At 45.4% G+C, this 21,421-nt stretch overlaps 1 protein-coding gene across 1 annotated transcript in view; it reads right to left on the bottom strand.

The window, feature by feature from the left end:
- Window positions 1–6,141: 6,141 nt before the first annotated feature.
- LOC128449281 (G patch domain-containing protein 8) overlaps window positions 6,142–21,421 on the bottom strand; it is a 53,890-nt gene continuing 38,610 nt past the window's right edge. Inside the window, exons 4-6 of the mRNA XM_053432359.1 lie at window positions 16,903–17,040; window positions 11,669–11,799; window positions 6,142–10,150 (exon numbers count right to left, since the gene is read on the bottom strand). Of these exons, the coding sequence (XP_053288334.1) occupies window positions 6,142–10,150; window positions 11,669–11,799; window positions 16,903–17,040 (4,278 nt within the window). The remainder of the gene's footprint in view (window positions 10,151–11,668; window positions 11,800–16,902; window positions 17,041–21,421) is intronic.

The raw sequence follows: 21,421 nt of genomic DNA, 5'->3' as shown, positions 1-21,421 counted from the left end.
CCAGGGGTGAGCGAGCATCAGCGGTCAGCCCTCTCTGGTTATTCTGAGCTGACCCAGTGTGAGCGCGGGCCATAGTGGACGCGGAGCCTCGGGTGATCGCAAAATCCTTGGCCACTCTCTCACCTGTACATCAGCCGCGGCACCGCAGGAATATTTTCACTTGCTGAGAGAGGGGAGTGCAGTTTCTTCACAAGGACACACACTCAATCACAGGGAAAGGACACTCGCTGTTTGCCCACATCCTTTCCCGCTCGTTGCCGAAAAATCGCTCTGTGAAAGGCCAAAATCACATGTATGAATATATTGCCGTGCCACTGATCTACCAGCTTTGTCCTTTTAGTGAAAAAACACATCACGATGTAAGAACAGTGAATGCCTGAAGCGCATTCGTCTATTAAGCAGACTTGTCTTCTTTTACCTGTGTGTCAAGCTGTCTGCAGAGACCCTGACAGCATGTGTTCAGTCTCCAGGGAAACTTTACCCATAATTAGTATGTGTGTGTCTGTGTTTGTGTGAGTGCGTGTGTGCCAGTGTGTGTGCCAGTATGTGTTTTTTTTAATAATCAACGGTAATGAGATGAGCAAAGGGGAGAATAATCCTGGATTAACAGCTTAAAAATGCACGTGTCGTCATAACAACATCCTGATTGGGACTAAATCATTGAAACATATAGTCACACACACACACACACACACACACACACACACACACACACAGATTAACACAGAAACCATCAATTGTCCGTGCATCAGATAAATGAATGCTACAAGCTGTGTGTGTGTGTGTGTGTGTGTGTGTGTGTGTGTGCTTGTTTATCCTGTGTTGGTGTGTGTGTGTGTCTCATTGACTTAATTAGAGAGTAAAGCGCGATGCTCCTCTGAAGGGATTAAGGGGGAAATTATCAGAATCTGGAGATTTAGAGCTGAGACCAGTTAAACGGAAACAGAGGGAGGGAGATCAGGGAAGGAGTTTGAGAGGCAGTTCCTCTCGTTACACACGTATTCACATGTTTTTTGGGGTAAATTGTTCCTCTTGAAATTATGCCGGTCCTCTTCATGTCCACTTAAATTTGCTTCAAGGTGTGGGCGGAATTCTTTCAACCTCTCAAAGCGACTGATGGGGTGTTTTTGAGTGCGGCTAGAGGAGAGGCTTTATGGGTGATGATGTGATGCTGGGCGAGGACGCCGGAAGGTGACAGAAAAATTCGGAAGAGCAGGACAAAGACGAACAAGGACAAAATCGTCTCCTCTGACTTGAAGCATGTGGCTCATGTCTCACATTCCTTATGCTGTGTAGTCAATTAATCACATAACGGGTGCAATGGTTATCTGACCCACAGTTTTTCTTGACCATCGCCGTGACAGGCCATGATTGAAGTGACCTTTATCCTCAGAAACCGTTTCCTGTTTGGGATGGATCTGCTGCAGTAATGGATGCAGTGTGGCTGACCCGGGAACAGCTCTGCGGCAGATGGATTGGCGAGGAGGGGTTAATGCTCTCAGCTCTGTGGGCCTGAATACGATCATTAAAAGGTGATGTGGTCTGTCTTACAGTGGTCCTATTGGAAAGGCATCACTCAAAATGGCAGGTCAGCATCCATCGTGTGTCAGATTTGATAGTTTTAAATGAAATATTTTTTGAGGAACATTTTGCATGAGTTGCGCTGGTTTTCCTCGTCAGTGTGTTCTGCAGAAACTCATTACATCTTTTAATCGACCCTCAGAAAAGTCCTCATCATTGATCTGTTGTTTTGGGTCACTAAGGCTATTTTAGAGTATCTCAATGTCGCTATTGTCTGAGACTTGAATGTTCTCATGCGTCTCTGCAACCATGCAGTTTGTGTGTGTTGGTGTGTGTGTGTGTTTGTGCTGATTTTGTTTTGTGTGTGTGTGCATAGTAATCTTTGGTGGGAACATCTGTCCCTCAGAGATAAGGTAGCCGGGGAATTAGGCATGCTGTCGTACAACCGAGCATCACATCTCACTATTACAGCCCCCTAAATTATACCCTATCACACCTCTATGTGTGTGTGTGTGTGTGTGTGTGTAAGAGTGCACGTGAGTGCAAATGAGTGTCAGTAATATGCTGGCAGTGTCATGTCCTTGGGCGACTGTGCCAAGTTTAAGAGTATGACCGAGCCTACAACCTCTTTAAATCCATCGTAGAATTTAATTCTGCACTTTTATTTTGACATCATTTTTATACACGTCCTACACAAACAGGTTTCCTCAACAAAAGCACCGTGCGAATAGAATGAAAGAAAAAGTAAAAAATAGGCAGTTTTTTTTGCATTAGATAGAAGTGCCTCTTCTGTTTCTGAATAATAAACAGTGATATATCTTTTTGATGTAAAAGCTCTAAACAGCCTGGAGCTACTTAGCTCTCCATATATCACACCGGCAGCGACAGCGGTGTCTCCCGACGCATCAGTGGTGACAGATGACTCTTTGAACTGCTCCTTGATGCTGGTTCAAAAGTTAACAAAGTAATGCATCATCCTTAAATCCACCAAATTGTGGAATACACTATGATTTAATGTTGTGACTTACTGGACAACTGACGGAAACGTCTACTCAGTATTTAATAGGCTCTGATCACGAGCAGCTTCACTCTTTTCAATTTTATTTTCACGCCTAACTTATGAATCTCATTTAGTGCCTCTGTAGAATAGTTAGAATAGTAGACCATCCTTTTCTGTGAGCTGTGGAAATTCAAGAGAAATATGTAAATTCAATCAGAGCTGGTACTGTATGTTACACCACTACAGAAAACTTTTAATGAATGTGACCGCCAGAGAAAAGGTATAGGATGGGGTTTCTTTGTGTAATAATAATAATACTGCCAAGCGCATTATGCTGTAAAGGTCTGCACCTTATAGTACGATAGCAGTCCAACATACATGCGCTGAATGAGGGGGTGGGCAGGGAACAAAGTGTGATGGTTTCCTGTTCAGTCAGAGAACAGCCGGGGGAGCTGAACGCAGCCCCACTGACCTGGTTGAATCAAAGAGACAGGGGTGGGAGGCGACGCCACATAAAACGAACAGAAGGGAAAGAGAGCAAGAGATGTGACGTGTCTCACTTACAGAGCACTACAGTTTAGGTCAATGGATCCCGTCAGTCACCATGAGGGTCTTTGTTCTGATCAATGCAAACTAACACCCACAATCTAACAATCACATGCGGTGCCAATAGAAGTGATCCAGCCCCAGCAGCGAGCTCCCCGTGACTGTTTGCGTGTCGGACTGAGTGCCAGCTTTAGTTCTTATACCTCATTAATTCACGGGAGCGATTGACTGAGGAAACCACTTCTTCTATATCATAAATCAAACTCGGTCTCCCGCGTGCTCACATAAACTACACACACTCACAAGCACGCACACACACACACAGCAGCAACACGTGAACACACCGGGGGGCGAATCTCGGGTCTTAGGTAATGATTTAATCAGTCACTGACAAAAAGTTGTGATATTGTGTTTACTAATTTGCACATGAACGCTGTGTGTAACAGTTTGTGCGTCATGTGGGTGTTAGAGACAACATTTAGCTGATTGATAAATTGGTGTCGGTATTGATGAACACATGTTTTTGCATTGTTGGTCAAATTGCGTTGCTTTTGAGCTTTTTGTTTGTGTAATGTTTTCATCTTCCCTTTTGGATACGTGAGTGATTTTAATGCACATGAGAGAAGAAAGGATTTCTCATTTCCTCCCTGATTATCGGGACTGCAAGGCTGAGATGCTGCAGCACATTGAGTAGTGGGGTGTGTGCACGCGCGCGGGTGTGTGTGTGTGTGTGTGTGTGTGTGTGCACGCGCGTGTGTGCGTTTGAGTTGGAGAGAGAGCGAGAGGCGGAGACAGAAAGGTTTGATGCTGTAACAGCTGCTAATTATTGCTGCTCTATATTTCACGCAGTCTGTTTGATCTCCTGTCCTGTGGAGACAGATAGGGATTCTCTGTCTGTGTATCTCATAAACTCACACATTCATACACAAACCCACACACACACACATGCACAAACGCACACAAACACATACAGACACACACTCGCACACGCGAAGGGGTCACGAGGAGGAGAAAGAAGAATTGTGCTCTAATTACTGAATTTCAGCAGGAGTTGACTTACACTTCTTGCCAACACCTCAGAACTGGGAGTGCACGTTTTTGTGTGTAGTTTTTTGTGTCTACTTTTTATGTCATCCCCCAGCACACAGCCTGAGTGCATGGGCTGTGTTGTGCTGATATCACAGAGGGTGAATCAATCCAATCTCTCAAAGCACTCTGGGTAGTCCTCGTCCATAGACCATCTGGATGTCGCAGTGCCGAGCCTCTCTTCTGCGTTCTGCTCCCAGAGCGTCGTCCGCTGCAGTCATCGACTGTTTGGCAAGCGGGCTTCATCCACGCTCTTCACCAATCACCACGCATGGGTGCATGACAGCAGTTACCAGTCACCATAACCCATGACCAGAAGTGCAAGAACGAAATTTGTTTCAGTAACAATGCAAATGGTGTTTGTTCGCCCCGAGCACAACATGAGCTTCAAGCTGTCGGGTGCAGATCAAGTGTCTGTTACTTTGACCCTGAGAGGATATTCTATTGATTTGTTGCTGTGGGCATCTCCAGAATAGTCAACCAAGTTCAAAGTGGACATTATAATGAATTGTGGTCAAGGATATTTTGCTTTATTGGATAAAACACTTGGCCAGAATGTAAATCCAACTAATGATTCTTCTGCATTTTAGAAATTTTTAATTACCTTTTGAGATTACTTTGCACACATTTTTATTAAATATATTGTCTGGTAGATAAACATATCAAATCTCTACAAACTTTTCTTCTTCACACTGATTACCACTGTAGGACAAAAACATTTCAATTACATTTCGATACAATTATTATTATTTTCTGTTCATTGCTTTTTTTAATTGTGAACCACACCTCCTTTGGCTTCTAAATCGTCCAATCAGACAGCCCGATCCCTCTGCGGCAGCAATGCTCTAAATTCATAGACGTACATCTTTTGACGAAGGGTCACACATGGACATTGCGTCATATCTGGGGATCATAAGGAGCGAAAGGCTTGGATCCACCGCTCTACGATCTTATAAAGGACACCAGGGAATCTCTGCCTCTGCTTTGAGCAGTGGTAAACCACAGAGTATCATTTTCTTCAAGTGGATTTTGTTGCAACATGTTGCACAATCGCCACGAATCACACAGAAGAACACAAACGCGTGACAGCCCATTTGTTTTCAACCAAGGTTTAATGCAACAGACCAGTTCCATTCAACACTGTCTCAACAACTGACGTGAATGTGACAAGTTGCTGAAGTGTTTGTATCACTGACGCCACGGAGTGTGTAATAACCATTGAACTACCGCTAGAGGTTAAACTCACCCTTTATATTATTGTTTCCTGTGAATCTAACGTCATTACTCACTGTCAGAATATTTACACTATAGAGACGAAACAGGTCTTTACATGTGTCAGATATGGAAATGAGCGCTTCTTAACGGTGCATGTGTGTGTGTGTGTCTTTCAATCCGTCATTACCTCTATCTAACACACAAATACGATATACACCAAGGTTAAAACGACTTTGTACTGTGCCCCCTCACTCGCTGGAATGTTGTTTATGTTGGTTGAAAGTCACACTGAAACTCGGATAACCTGTGGGAAATGGAGATAAGGTTGAGAGTATGACGCCTTTCTCTTGCCCCCACACTTTCCCTGCCTGAGTGATACTTCAAAAGGCAGCCGGTCCGTCTGAGGTTCAGAGGCAAAGAGAGAGGATGACACGAGCCCGGCTTGTCTTAGAATAGCAGGTGCACCTTTCCCTTTATTCTCGGCCCGAATGAGAAATGTTTGAAAAAAAGCAGAGGATCAAAGTCTGTATGCTCGCTGGCTGCTACAACACAGCAGAGGCTAAATGGAGAAACACATTTTCATTTGAAAACCGTCAATATTTGAGCGTGTTAGTGAGTAAGAGCTGGAGTTGATACAAGCGCCGACATATCCCTGGTTCAAAAAGCTGGCTTTTGTCCGAACTTAAATGTCCTCTCTCTCTCTCTCTCTCTTTCTCTTGCCAGCCTGTGTTGCCGAGGAGGAGTAATAAACATGGCAGCCACTCTGTGAAAAATCATAACGCCTTCTGCTGAAACCTCACTGGCCACACTCTGTCCATGAAAGGCTGCGGGTTCAAGGGCTGCAGAGCCACTGGGGAGAGATGAGAGAGCGGGGTCGCGTGGAAGGCGGCCGACTGAGGGAGGAGCGGGATGGGGTGATGGGCCAGGAGGATGGAGGGAAACAGGGAGGAGATGGAGAAGGGGGAGAGGTGAAGCCGATGGGGGAGGGAGTGGTGGATCGGCGGAAGCGGGTGAGGGAGCGTAGCCGGGTGCGGGTGCATGGCAGGGGAAGGGGGCGCGGCGGGCGAGGATGAGGAGGAGGGGGGCAAGGAGAGAGCTGCGTGCTGTAAAAGGATGTGATGGAGGCCGGAGAGAGGGGGGGATGCTGGGAGAGGGGGGAGGCTGGGGACTCTGAGAGCCATGGCCCGAGTGAAGTTCTCCTGTGGGGTCACGTGTGGGAGCAGGAGGCTGATCTGGAGGCCGTGTTGTGCTTGCGTTTGCATCGTGTCAGTGTGAATCGACTGGGTCTGAGGCTGTGGGGGGTTGTGCAAGGGTACCGGTGTGTAACGCTCCTCTGACGTCAAACAGTCGTCTGCCTGTGCGCTGTGTGTGTAGTTTGTCTCCGTGTGTGTATCTGCCCTCTCCTGCGTCCGTTCCAGGACTTTCTGCATGTGCTCTCTCGCCTGCTCTTGCAGGAGGCGATATTTGTCCATCTCCTCAGCGGTAAAGCTGATTGGCTGTGCTGTCCCTCCACCTGTCTGTTTGTCATCGGTCCTAATCTGTGATGGACAGAGATTTGGCGTGCTGCTGGGGTTTGACTCAGCCACGTCAACAGGATGAGTCTGCCTGACGATGACAGCTCCGGGGCCCGCTCCAATTCGCTTTGCTTCCTCCTCCTCCTCTCCCTCTTTCTCCAGCAGCCACTTTTTCCTCCTGGCCCTTCTCTGGATCGCAGGGAGCTTACCGATAAGAGGGAGAAGCAGTGTCCTGGTTTGTTTCTGTGGCAGAGACTTACCGGGGGATAGTCCTGGAAGAGTTGTGCCTGAGCTGCTGGTGGTGACGGGGGCTGAGGGTCTAAGGTCAGACTGTGAATTGGGCTCTTCTAACTGTGAAGCATTTGTTTCAAAAAGGTGCACGTTAAGGCCTGAAACTGTGGGAATAAGAGAGGATTGGAGGGGGGAGGAATGGGGGAGGGAACTGGAGGTAAGGCCGGATGAAGTGGACGTGGAGCTCCTCTGCTTCTTTGCCTCTTGAGGGGCTTCGGATGAGTTTCCTGCAGCTCCCGGAGACGTCCTGCTGGAGTTCACTGTCAGCCCGTCTGCTGTGTTCCCTGAGCAGGTGCTGCTCCTGCTCCACTCCCAGCTCAGCTCAGACATGCTGGTGCTGCTGCAGGGGCTGCAGGAGCGTGGGCTGTAACATCTGCTGGCCCGCGTGTGGATCACCCTCTGGGGGCTGTACGTCCGTCTGCTTGTCCACCACTCAGGGCTGGAGAAGTGTCTAGAGCTTGAGTTTCTGGTGCCGGTACATCTCCACGCGCAGCCCAGGCCGTCTCTGCTGTCTGCCGCCGTCCTGGAGCCGGATGTGAATGCATGTGCCCCCCGGTCTTCCCAGCTGTCACTGCTGCCCCACGTCCATCTGTCCACACTGCTTCTGTCCACACTGCATCTGTCCCAATCTACGTCTTCGGTGCTAAGATGTCTGCTTCTCCTGCCCCAGCTGCTGGGACTGGGACTGAACCTCACCACCTGATCCCTCTCTACTGCTCTGTTTCTTGATCTCCACCCAGTCCTTGACCGTCCCTCCTCACTCCCTCCAGGACAGCTTCCTCTCATCCACTCCCACTGCTCTGTGTCCGATATCGGGCCTCTGTCTCTGCAGCCTGAATACCCTCCCACGTCCCTGCCCCTCTCCTCCCAGACCTCACGATGCATCGAACTCCTCCTCATGCCATGAACGAATTTCCTGTCCTTGTGGGGGGGTTCTCTCTTTCTCGCCGGGCTGCTACCACAGCTGTTGTCAGGGTAACGGCAGTCAATGAAACTCCTGGGGTTGCTATGGTGACCCCTTTCCCAAAACAGCTTTGAGTTACATCCTGGTGAGAGGGAGTGTAAGGAGACGTGAGAGCGCCACGGAAAAGTCCCAGCAGCTCCTTCTGGCTTCCCCCCCCCCTCGGTGTCCCTGTCTGCTGAGTGCCTGCGGAGATGGGAGTAGGTACTGCAGTGCTCTGCCTGTGACTGGGACTCGATGCTGCGGTTCCTGTGAGGCCTCGTCTTCCTGACAGAGACTGGCTCGGCCTCACATCTCCCCAGCAGACAGCTGCTCCCCGCTCTCCTCACCCTCGTCTCCACGCTCTCCCCTTGCCTCCCCTTCTTCCCCCAGCTCCCTCCAGCTTCCCCCCTCCTGTCTCTGACAGTTGAGACCGCAGAGACAACGCTCCTCACTTTGCACTTCGCTGATTGGCGCTTGTTTGAAGCGTTTTCCTTTTCACTCCTCTTCCTCTTTCCCAGCTTGTATTTCTTTGTGCCGGCTTTCCTCTTTTTGCGTGACACTTCCGAGACCCCCCCGAACGGCTGCGCAGCGCTGGCACACTCGCACGTTGTCTCACTCCCACACTCACACCTGGATGGGCTAATGCACGTCCCCTGTGTGCCAGACTGGGTGACAGACTCTAATTTACAGCTCAGGGCTGTGATGGTTCTCTCCCCGATCCCTCTCGCACCCCCTAATCTGCTTCCCGGAGGATTCTGGGAGTTTGTGTCTGAGCTGTCACTGTGGGCAGGGTCAAACGGATGGGAGGCTGCCCTCGCACAGGTATCCATACTTAGACTGCAGCTTTCACTTCCTCGTCCTTCTTCGGATGATGAAAGGTGTTTTCTCAGGAACAGGTGTGCTTTCGTCTCCGCAGAGACATGTTGCTCCGTCTTGAAATTCTCCTCAGCTATTTTCTGTCCCGCTGCTCTCAACTCACGTCTTGTCTGTCTTCGTAAACAGGAGTGAGCGTCTGATGTGAGAATAACTGACACGCGAGGGTTTGATTCATCCGAGAGAGCACACAACCGATTCTGTTGTGACTCCTGCCGATCGTCTGTGAGCGGCTCTGGTCGTGGGGGGTTCAGGCAGACTGGGTTGCAGCTGTAGGAGATGTGCGGTTGAGACTTGGTGAACTTCAGTAAAGTGACAGGCCATCTTACAGGAGTGGAGCCGTCTCTCCCCAGCACACACACATGCTGACTCTCCTCCCTCCCCGTCCCTGTTTCTGGCTCTCGCTCTGTCTCGCTGTCTGTGTGCTCGGTGTCCATGTGTGACCCTGCTAGCTCCCCACCCCGTGTGGTCACCTGGGTCTCTGATGGTGACGATAATGAATTGTGGCTCTGGTTATCGGGTGATTCTGTGGAAATAGGAGAGTGTTCTTCCACAAAGTCTGTATTTTCTGTCTCTTCCTCTTCTCCCACAGTCTCTCCGGGGATTAGCCCCATATCGCTTGGCCTAACACTGTTAGAGCCAGACTTACTGTGCTTCCTCACCTCTGCTGCGCTGATCTCCCTGTCCATATCTTCCATTATTCCCTTTATCCTTTCTTTCATCTGCTCCCTCTTCTCTCGCTCCTCCTCCTCGAGGTCCGAGAAGACGGACGCAGAAGGCTCCAGCCTGGGTCCCCTGCGTGAGAAGCAGAAGGACACCCCAAGTCTGCCCCCCACCCTCTCCTGCCCAGGGAGAGGCAGCTGGGGAAACAAGCCTGGGCAGGGCGGCGGGTTCACTGCATGAGGGTCTACGTTGGATTCCGGATGTGCGATTAGTGGGGACTCTGCTGGAGCCGCAACCAACGGTATTTGGCACAGAGATCGGCATGAATCTTCTCCCTGGAGACGAGCCGTCCTGGATTGTGCATGACGGGGTCTCTGGGTGTGGTTGAAAGGTCGAGGCTTGTCGTCAGGGCTGTGTTCTCTTCGGTCCACGTCTCTATCTTGCGACTGGCACACAGCCCTGACTGTACTTCTCAGCCCGTAAGTCCTCCCCGGGACTCTGCAACAGGTGACAAGACAAATATACTTGACTTTGGCTTAGTTTAATGACAGCTCACTTCACTTTGTCTTGGTTCTGCTTGATTAACGTGAAATTTTAAACCCCTTCAAATCTAGATAATCTAATTTTTTTGCTGCCCTCTAATGGTTTAATTGCAGTGTTGTACAGGTATGCTCCAAGACCTTGTGACATCACTCTTGGGCGTGGTTTCAGAAGCAACAATGCACACTTGCCAGCTGGCGAGAGGTTAAAAAAGACAAGGTCTTTTCTTGCCAAATGCCACGTTGCACTTAAAATTTAAAATCAGGTTGATGAATCCTAATTTAGCAAGGATAAGGGCCGAAAGAGTTTATGGTCGGTATTTAATAGGCAAATTGGGTGCCAGTTCTTTGTGAAGCCTTGAGTCACACTCAAAGGTAAGGCATTGGCTAATATACTCTCATTAAACTCATCATTAAAACAAGGTGCCAAGTGCTGAGAAAACGAGTTATAGAACTTAGAAGATAAACCATCTGTTCCAGGGGATTTGTTATCCTTCAAAAGTCCTATACAGTCACAGATTTCTGTTGGCGATAAAGGCTAATCACACAGATCTATTTCTGAGTCATTAAGTTGAGGAATATTCTGTAATTATTCATTTATTCCCCTTATCACTGTGGTTAGGGGATGTAGGAGGGGAGTTGGGGGAGTTGGGGACACTCAAGGTTACTCCAGGTAAGTCATGGACAAGTCACTAGCCTAACATAGGGCTGACATAGAGACAAGGAAATATTCATGCTCCCATTCACACCTAGGGTCAACCTTGAGTCACACATTAACCTTATGTGGACTATTTCAAAACCAGAACATTCTAGCTGTGAGGCAACAGTGCTTATCATTCACCATGAAAAAAAAGATTAGACTATTCTGATATACATGATTTCTTGCAGACAATTATTTGTATAAAAAGTGACGTAAAAGCTGGACAGAAACTTTGTTTTAATTGTTATTCATCTTTGCATTATGGTTTTCTAGCGTAAAGAAACATGAGCTTGGTTATTCTAACAAAAGTCTTCAAAACCAGAGCCTTTCTTTTATAATTGCTATCTTAGCTCTCCTTCAAATTAACAATTTACATGTCCTCCTCTTCTGTTAAAGAGTCAGGTGATTAAATTGAGCAGGTAATTGGAGCAATCAGGTTGATAATGACGGCTTTAGGTAGGTTTCATCTCCGAACCGGTTTAATTTACTCTATTTACTTCTTCATTCTTCTATTCATTTTTTCTCTTTAACTCCATACCGCTCTTACGCATCCTCTACTCTGCAGGGTGTCGGCAAGAACGTGTCTTGTTATATTTACTTCACCTGTGGCCGATCTAGGCCAAGTGAGTGCTTTCACTTCTGTGGCTGCATCCATCAAATCTAAGAAATGTTGACTGGATGTGACATACTGTAACCCCTCTGGACTCCTGCCCTTGGTCTCATTACACAAACACACACACACTCACAAAGACACATATACACACTCCTCCCACTCACCGCTGAGTTTCCTGTTGCAGCTGTGCAAGTTGGTGGAGGCGTCTGAGAGCCTTCTCCTGTTTGCGCTGGTCCTTCCATGATTTGGAGGACACGTTGCGAGCAAACTCCCGATGCTTGAGGTCCTTCAGCCTCTGCAGGAAATGAAAATGAAGGGGGCAGAGAGGGAAGGACAGAAAGGGTATGTGGAATGCAGGGGGGTGTATAGGGGAAGACGGGCGATGTGAGAGTGGGGCAAAGGGGAGAGAAGAGAGATTAGTTTTAGGAAGCATCTCTGCAGGCAGCTGTCTTTCAAACCAGATACATCAATCAGCAGCGTTTGCAGATGTTCTCCTCCAACGCTCATGTCCAATCAAGTCCATTCAGTCTAGAAGAAATCCTTTTTCCCTCCAACACACAGCTTGAGAGCAAATACAACCCAACTGCTGAATAGTAGATTACCGACACAGTAAAGATGAGTCCTATGATTGATTTAATGATGATGATGCTCTTTTCGAGGCTGTTGGACTGACATTTTTGTAATTGCATGGCCTTCTCGTAGTGGCGCTCCACACACACTTCTCAAATGCTTAACCCTCAATCCGTCATCACAGCTCCAGAGAGTCTTTAATCCAATGATATCTTCCTTTTACCTGTAGTGGGGCTAAGGATTTGGTTTGCTGATGCTGAAATGACACATCACCAAACACAAGGGACGGTCGCTGATCGCTGGCAAAATCATACAAAGGCTACAGATTTCAGCTGGAGAAATGCTGGACTATTGTGTGTGTGTGTGTGTGTGTGTGTGTGTGTGTGTGTGTGTGTGTGTGTGTGTGTGTGTGTGTGTGTGTGTGTGTGTGTGTGTGTGTGTGTGTGTGTGTGTGTGTGTGTGTGTGTGTGTGTGTGTGTGTGTGTGTGTTTGTGTGTGTGTCGGTACACAAATGCAAAAAAAAGAACCTTGACACAGTGAGAGATTTCTTCCAGCACATTGGTAGGTCTTCACTTGTATTTAAGTGTATAAAAAGTAACAATTAGCTCTGTTGGTGTCTATGTGGTGTGTTTGTGTGTGTGTTTGTGTGAGTGAGTGTGTATGTGTGCTCGTGCATGTATTTGTGTGAACCATGTGTCTATAGGTGTGCAAGTCCTCTAAGGAAAACAATGATTCATGCCTCTCTCTCCGGTTTCCTTTTCTGACACACTTTAATCCTTCCTTTATCCATGCTTGGCAGGTGTGTGTCTGTGTGTGTGTGCGTGTTGGTGCGTTGCTATTTGTCTGTGTGTCTGCATGAGTCTGAAAGCTGAGGAAAGACTCAGGAGTTAGCTGCAGTATTGTGCTCCACCATCCCACCTATCTTCTGTCTTATTCTCTTTTTCGATTCACAGTGTATTTTAGCTACCTCCGTGTGCAATCCACCCATGGCTTATAAATTCAGGGAACATTGTTTATTTTATATATTTGAGAACTTATCCTGTAGTATAAGTTGCCACAGGATTACACCACTCTCACTTTTCAGATTATGTTACGCTATTATCCACCCATACAGTATCACACTCACATATGCACACATCAGATTAGCCCCACAGACATCAGATTTATTTATACTCTCACTCTCATTCACACCCAGATCTTATGCAGGGGCTGACAGTCGTCAGGTTAATCTCAGCTGAGTCTTACACAAGCGGGTGTCTTTTTACATGATCACTCGATGCTTAACATCCCACTGTCAGCTCACCGGAGACAGCATTAAATATGTGCCAATGGAGCAGCACTTGTGGGTTTGTATCCCTTAAACGCACACGTCTTAAAGTGTAGAGCTTTTGCATTGTAGATGTGTGTGATCATTTTGGGAAATCAGGGTGTATTTGTTCGGGCGCGGTGAGGAGCTTGGAGAGGCTTTGATGCCAAACTCATTCCATGGGAAATATTAATCATGTTCAAGCAGAGAGGCATACATAATAAACTGCTGCGGACAGAGCCAGGAAAGGGGCGGAGGAAGAGAAGATCAGAGTCGTAGTAATGTAGCTGTCCATGGCAATGACTGAGAGCAAGAGCAGTGTATAATAGTTTGAATTTATGAAGATGAATACGTCTCCTTCCTCTTGCATTTGCACACTGCCGGGTTATTGTTCTCTCTTAAAAACAGGTCCCACTGCAGGCAAACCTGTGGCTATATTTAGAGCCAAACAAAACTATAGCACACACAACCGTTTTTCAGTGAGCACACAGGGCAGAGATATTTCAGTTGCACACTTTAAAGCGGATGCTTTTGTCTTCAAAGATGATGTCATGTCCCCAACAGCGGGAAGCGATATTACTCCTTCTCTCCAGCATGCCAGTCTCGCTGTGTGCTGCGAAGCTCAATCCGTCTGTCAAAGCCGCGATCAATATTCCTTTAGATGTGTTAAGGAGCGCTCAGGCTGAGGCAGCTAGGAATGACTCAGAGTTGATTGCTCTTTTATTTAAAAGGGAGTGTGATTGTCCTGTAATGAGCAATTTCTGTAATCAGCTGTAAATACTGATAAAGCGCCGTATTCAGAAATGTTTATCCCTGAATCGATGACGAGGAAAAGGAGACAGAGCAAAGGCATTCAGCTTCCGTCCCCCAAAGCCAATACTCCTGCAGGGAAGCTGTCTTCAGCTAGAATTTCATCTGTGGTAGGCAGTGTGTGCATGTATGCCTATGTGTGTGTGTGCGCGCGTGTGTGTGTGTCTACTGTGCCAGTGGCTACTGTCAGCTCAGTGCCTCATGCAGCTCGTTTCATGTGCCCGCCGCTGGCTAAAACAAAGCATTAACATTGGCCTGCAGTTGCTTCAATTCATTTTCAAAGAACAATGACAGAGGAGGAACAGTCTTCCTTAATGTTTATTTCATGTTGCACAGTGTGGGCGTTCAGAAGTGGGAAGCGGCTTGGCTTGGTGGAGAGATTGCCTGCATTCGTGGACTGAGTGTGTACATGGGCAAAGTGTACGTCTGTATGGTTTTGTACGCCGGTGTATGTCTTGGCATGCCAACAGATAGCTGAAGGAGAATGTGCTATCAGCAGAACCTTCAGCTTGTTAGTCCAGAGAGGAGGTTGTGTATGAAAATGGATGTGAGACACGGGGGAAACCTGCTCCCAGGCCTTTTCCTAATGGTCCATTGGCCTCATCCTGTCCAAACCAGAAGAACAGAATCCTACTTGAGCTATGACTAATAGCTCCATGTTTTATTTCGTACAGAATATTTATATTTTGGGAAGAACAAATAAAGACTAATTTGAATTTCCTTTTAGTATAGTCATGTACCAGATACATACAAATCAACTGCTCTTAGTAATGAACTCGAAGAAAAAAGAAGATTTTTTTTTTATAAGAATTCTACTGTATATATAAATTAATTTGGAACTTGGAGATTAAGTGATTCTTAAACACTGTTTGGATTATAATTTAATTTCTTATGATTCATTCCTGTCGTTTTGATTACTCTTTATGTGCTGCTCAGCTAAGAATCACACATTTTACCTGATACTAATTCAACAAAGTGGATTGTGTTTTTGTATTTAAACAGCTCAAAAAATTCAACATGCATTATCACTTTTTACTAAAATACTTTTGCTCCTAATTGAGCTAAAATGAAACGACTCTCACAGACCCCAGGAGTGAAACATGGTTAAATAATGAGTTTTGTTCATTTTTTGTTCTTTTTACATGGCGTCATCCCTCTCAACTTCCAGATAAGTGAGTTTTCATGTGAAAATGTTATAACAGATTTTAATGGTTCTATCAGGAAGGCCTCTCTGAAACTCTTGGAAGTCTGACCCCAAACATAAAGTCTCTATAAATGGGGCGGTAAACTTCCCGCCCCCATGAGAAAGAATTCTCCTAACAGCAGATATTTTTGCTGAAACAAAAGATAAAAAGAAAAAACACAGTTGAACAACATGTCCATTAGAGTGGTCCCTTCTGGCCAGTCGGGTCATGGTCAGCGTGAACCAAGCACAGGTGTAGCTGTTACGTGTCACTGGCGACAAGCATCATGCTGACTGACATGGAAAGAAAAGTAGAAGAAATGGACGAACAGTTGTATCTTTTTTTGTTGTAAAGTAAAAGCCATGCAGTGTACAAAAAAGAAAAAGGCCAATCACCAGTGTCACTACATGTGGAAACATGCAGCTGAAGTGGGTGAGTTGTGAGGACAAAGCACTTGGATAAAGTTAATGCCCTTCAGCTGAGTTTCAGGGCCCTAAGCTTTTTTTTTGCAGAGACAGTGTAATTCAGACAAGTGTTGCCCTTTCAGAAAGAGAATTGTCTTGTTCCTGCTGTGGTGCTGCTGGAGCCCGGCGAACTAAAACTCTCTGCAATCGCATTGTTTGCAAAAACTGAGCTCTTCTCTGCATTGCCTTTTGCTACAGGACATCTGAATATCCTGGTGAGTTTGCGAAACCCGTTCCTGCATTTGGCAAGAGGCTTCAGGACATGATGAGTAAACTAAATGAGCTGAATATATTTGCCAAGCCGTTCGATGTGGAACCAGCTGATGTTCCTGACAACTTACAACTCCGAGCAATTGAGCTGCAAAGTGATCCGGGAGCTCAAAGTCACAGCAGGTAAAACAAATCTGTTTTACCAAAAATGTTGATCATTCTGAGAAGTCCTACACTACAATAACCTCTGTTTGTGCTATCGTCAAAACAGAATCTCATCATCAACAGATCATCATCACTACCATCTGACATCAGATACCTTGAGAAGGAGAAACAGTGACTCTTTCACACAGGCATTAGTGTGTTATATATGTTTCTCAGTAAATTAGTATGGCTCTTAAGGGATGTTTTGCAGTGATTCATATTTCTTCACATCCAGCATTGGGGGCTGTGGGATCCCAATGGCCCCATGACAATGAAACAAAAAGTTTGATATTTACTACAGTATGTATATATGTAGTTCCTCTAATTTCATGCTTGATATTGTACTGCAATGTTTGTTTAAATGAAAATATACTAATTATTTTGTGTGAGTGTTACTGTGTCGGCTTGAGGTTTTTCCCCTCTGTGTGTGTGTGTGTGTGTGTGGGTGTGCTTGTACAAGATGATGCAGTTGTCACACTCCTTCTCTTACCTGCTGGGAAACTGTACCCAGTGGGTGGATTGACTTGGAAATGTAATGTAGTTTTCCATCAACACACTTAAGTTTAACACATCCAAATTCAGTGGCAAGAAATCATTAAAAGAAACGACTGCTTGTGTGTCTGTTCGTGTGCGTTACAAAGCACCCGTACCTGTTTGTGTGCATGGTCGTAGGAGTTGATGTGGTTGTCAAACTCCTGGTGTCTGAGGTACTGCTTGTCACACAGCTCACAATAGAAAAGAGACTTCAAATCCTCCGATGAGCAGCCCAAAGCCCCCTCTGCACGCTCCTGAGGAGAGAGAGAAAGAGACCGGTGAGAGTTCTGAAGCGATCAGGGAAGAAAAACGAGAGAGAGTCGAGATTGATGCATAAACAGACAGAGACATAAAGGGGGAGAGGGGCAGAGATAGAGACCAGGAAGATTTGCGGAGGGGAGTGTTGTCAGAAGAATGGCAGAGTGTTAGCCATTTAGAGCAAATCTGCATCCAAGAGACATCAGCAGTAATAGCCTCTACATGTGCTCTGCATAAAACATAAAACGTCTTCCCATTAAAATACACTGCCTGTGCCGCCGCTGCTGCTGCCGGTTGGACAAAGGCACTGACGACCTGTGCTCATAGCAATTTGAGCCTGGGGACACATTTAACACAACCACCATAATAGAAACCTGTGCTTGTACTATGGGGGCAAATAGTCCGAGTCTGACTACAGAGGAAGAGGCAGTTGTGGCTGACAGACAGAAAAGCATCTCAAATGCACAAAACAGATTATTGTCCATAAAAAATAACGTTGAAAACCTTTTTTCTAAATGGCTTTTTCAGTGTACTGTTTTCCTGCACGTGGGGGCTGCTTATTGCTCAAAATGGTTTATTGTTGCCATTATTATTATTATTGCTTTGTTGGTGCGATGACATTTTAATAAAGTCATTTAGTTTTCACATTTGAATGCAGCTGTAAATGGCACATATAAATCAGCATGAATAGCACATCGACAGATATATGAGGGGCCATCAGGGACTTTAGTCAGAATGATCATGCACACAACATATATGTGAAACCTATATAGTTCACATAATACACAAAAAAAAACCTCCTACACATATAAGTGATATGCTTTTACAAACACAACTGAAAACGTCTTGCTGACAAATATGTCTTCCATAATTTAGTTAAACTTTACAGCTTCAATAGTCTTAGTTGTAAATTGCAAACATTTGCACATTTGGCAAATTGAGGAGAAAACTTATGATGTTAGCTGAAGTTGCTGTGGAAATAATCCTGCTGCAAATATATCGCATATATATATATAAATAAATATATATCATCTCAAATGTAGGTTGGGAAAACCAAACCAACCAAGTGTTTTTTTCTGAAATCCTCCTGCCCATAAAGAAGCATTTCAGCTGTGTACATGAGCACATTTTATTATTAGAGTGAAAACTTTTCCAGAAGAACGTTTGAAAGTGACAGGGTTTTATTTGTGTGTGATGTTTTCAATATAGTATGTGAATGAGATGGATTTCATATGTGTATAGGGTTAGGGTTAATCTCAATAATGTCCCTGAAGGCCCCTCATACAGACACACATGCACATACGCTGCACAAATGGCACATGGACCTCAGGGGATAAGTCCCTTGTCTGCATGCTCACATCAGCCAGAAGGGTTTTTGTTGGTCTGAGGACAAGTACAGTGTTTTGTACAATAGCTTTGTGCGCGTGTACATAAGTGTGCGTGTGTGTGTGTGTGTCTGTCAGTGTGTGTGCATTCATGCCATGCTCTGCTTCAGAATGTAATTTCCCTCAGGCTAGGGGCTGCCAATAAACACTATTGAATTCTGTTCTACACTGACATGATGGGAATTTAATTTGAGGTTGTCACTTCTTTCTCTCCCTCTCTGCTTCTTTCTTTCTGTCCGTCCGTCCATCCACTTCTCCTTCTCCCTCTCCTTACCCGCTCCTTATTTTGTCCCCTCCCGTTTTCTCTCCTCTAGCTCGCTCTTTTTCTCCTTTCCTTTATTTCCCCTTGTACCCCCCCCTCTATTTGCCTTTTCCTCTCTTCCTGGCTTGTTCGTTTTCTGTTTGCTGAGCCCTGGGTCATGCAGTGACAGAGTCTATTGGCCCCAATTTGCTTCAGTAATATGCCTGCACACAGGAACAGAGGTGAGCGGGAAAAAAGAGAGGGAGGATAGCAATGCAGGGAAAAGGAGAAATGACCCCTGTCTGCCCTCACAGACAAACTCACATACACCAACCACACACACAGCCTCAAACACCTTAGCACAGCTATTACCAAACAATCCCTGTACATGCCATCAGTTCACACATACTTTACCAATAACACTTTAAACTGCACACACACACACACACACACACACACACACACACACACACGTATACACACACGTTTGTATTTCTATCTTAGTGAGGACACTCATTGGCATAATTCCCTTTAGCCCCTTACTCTAACCTTAACCCTTACAACTAAATCCGAATCCTAACTCTAACCCTTAACCTGCACTAACACTATTTCTAAACACCACCCTGAAACCAAGTCTTAACCCCCAAACAGTCCCTGTAAGATGGATCAGAAAGTGAGGACCAGCCAAAATGTCCTCACTTTCCCCAAATGTCCTCAATCCATAGGTTGAAGGCTCAAACTGGTCCTCACAAAGTAAGTTGTTCAAGTTCACCCAACACTGGGTGAAGAGTAAGGGAAGCTGAAGGAACGACAGAAATCTCCAATACTTAAATCAACAGAGAGGTAACTAACATACATTGATCCTATGTGTGTGTGCGTGTGTGTGTGTGTGTGTGTGTGTGTGTTGATCGATCTGCCTCGCAGGCTTAAGTCATGACCAGGAAATGATCCAATCACCCAGAGGGGCCTCCCTTTGAGTGCTGCTTGGTTGAGGAGATTGAAATAATGAACGCTGTGTATTTGTCAACCTTTGCGCTCATGCACGGTTACAAAGGAGCTGTGCATGTCTTCATATACTCATTAATATGTGTGTACGTGAGAGCCTGTGTATATTTTTGTGTACACTCGCCTTTGTACTCCCTAACCCTTTCTTCTCACCTCCCCGCTTTCTGTCAGGGTAATTATTTTGAACAATGAAATATATATATATATATATATGAAATAGGGATATATATATTGAGAGTATAAATATATAGAAAGTAAATGTAAAGGAAAGAACAGGAATGCATGCTTCACAGCAGAGAAGAGCATTTGTTTGTGTATGTGTGTGTGACGGAGGGTATTACTCATGTTGTGGGGACCCACGGTCACATTAGGGGGACTTAGACATCTTATTGGAAGCATGTCTCCCAAATTAACTTCATCAATCTTTTTAGGGTGAAAACATGTTTTAAGGTCTATGCAGGAATGGTTCATGGTGAAGGTTAGGGATAATGGTTTGGTGAGGCTATCGACTTTTAATAGACGCCCAAAGTCCTAATAAGAGTAGTTGCTCAAATCTCTGCGTGTGTGTGGATGTGTGTGTCTAAAGTTTATTTTTAATGTCAGATGCATCCTTTCCCACTTTTCGTGCGGAATACAAAAAAATCCTATGATACCCATACATGCTTTAAACGTAAACACCGCAAATGATTCCTACTAACCAATATGCACAGACATGCGTCTTCACATTCAACACACCCACACAAACACCCACATTTATGCATGCACAATCACGTCCTGTCAACCTGATATACCAGTGCTAAATTAATCTAGACCTCAATTTACCTCAGGAGCATAAATCTGTTTGCAGGAAATAAGCACAACTGATATGCCCAGAGCTGAATGGACACTGATTGTTTGCATTATTATGCCTGTGTGTGTTTGTGGACGGCTGTTAATATATTCCCATGCTCCCCCCCCCCCCCCCCCTTTTCACTTAGCCTCATTTTGTGGGAGAAGTGCGGCGTTATCTCTCTTCATAGCTGAAATTATGCCACAAGTAAGAGTCATTATGGACCATAACTGGAGTTTCAGACGCAAATTCATGTCATTTTATTTGCTGAGCCTCTGCGGAAATGAACAGGTCACACTAAAAATGTTTTACACACGCGGCCAGTCGGTAAATGTGTGTACTGCGAAATACCGATATATAATATATTCATGAAAAACCTCTTCAGATAGAAAAGATCCCTTGAGGAACCTCTGGGAGTTGAGCAGATTGAAATTGTGGCAGCACCTTTCTGATGCAATCGCACTGTCATTGCCAAATAAAACATGTGCTTGTTCGAATGAATTTACAGCAAATAAAATAGAAAATAAAAAATGATCTTCAGTTGTTCACAGACTTATGTAGAAGTTTAAAACTGCTGATGTGAAGAAGAAATCAGGGGACTCTTACACAATATGCATCTTTGCTATAGTAACTATTATTACTCACTTGACGGTGAGTTAAAATGCAGGTGCAGCCCTGACAAAAGAAAGCAATATCACGCAATCATCAGAATAATTTGCACTTTCCTAAAAAGGATAGAAACCCCAGTGCCTTTCAAGGTCTATTATCGAATTGAAGTGGTTCTGAAATATAAAATACAAAGCAAATATCAGAGAAAATAATGTGAATGAAGGCCTTCAATGCCTAGAGTGAAAAACAGAGTGAGACGGCTTGTTGTATTTTGCAATCTACGTGTGACTTCTACATGTTTAATATAT

Source organism: Pleuronectes platessa, chromosome 10 (genome assembly GCF_947347685.1).
Source record: "Pleuronectes platessa chromosome 10, fPlePla1.1, whole genome shotgun sequence".
Classification (NCBI taxonomy): Eukaryota; Metazoa; Chordata; class Actinopteri; order Pleuronectiformes; family Pleuronectidae; genus Pleuronectes; species Pleuronectes platessa.
Note: the sequence above shows the minus strand (reverse complement) of the source record. Positions and strands in the feature narration are given on the sequence as shown.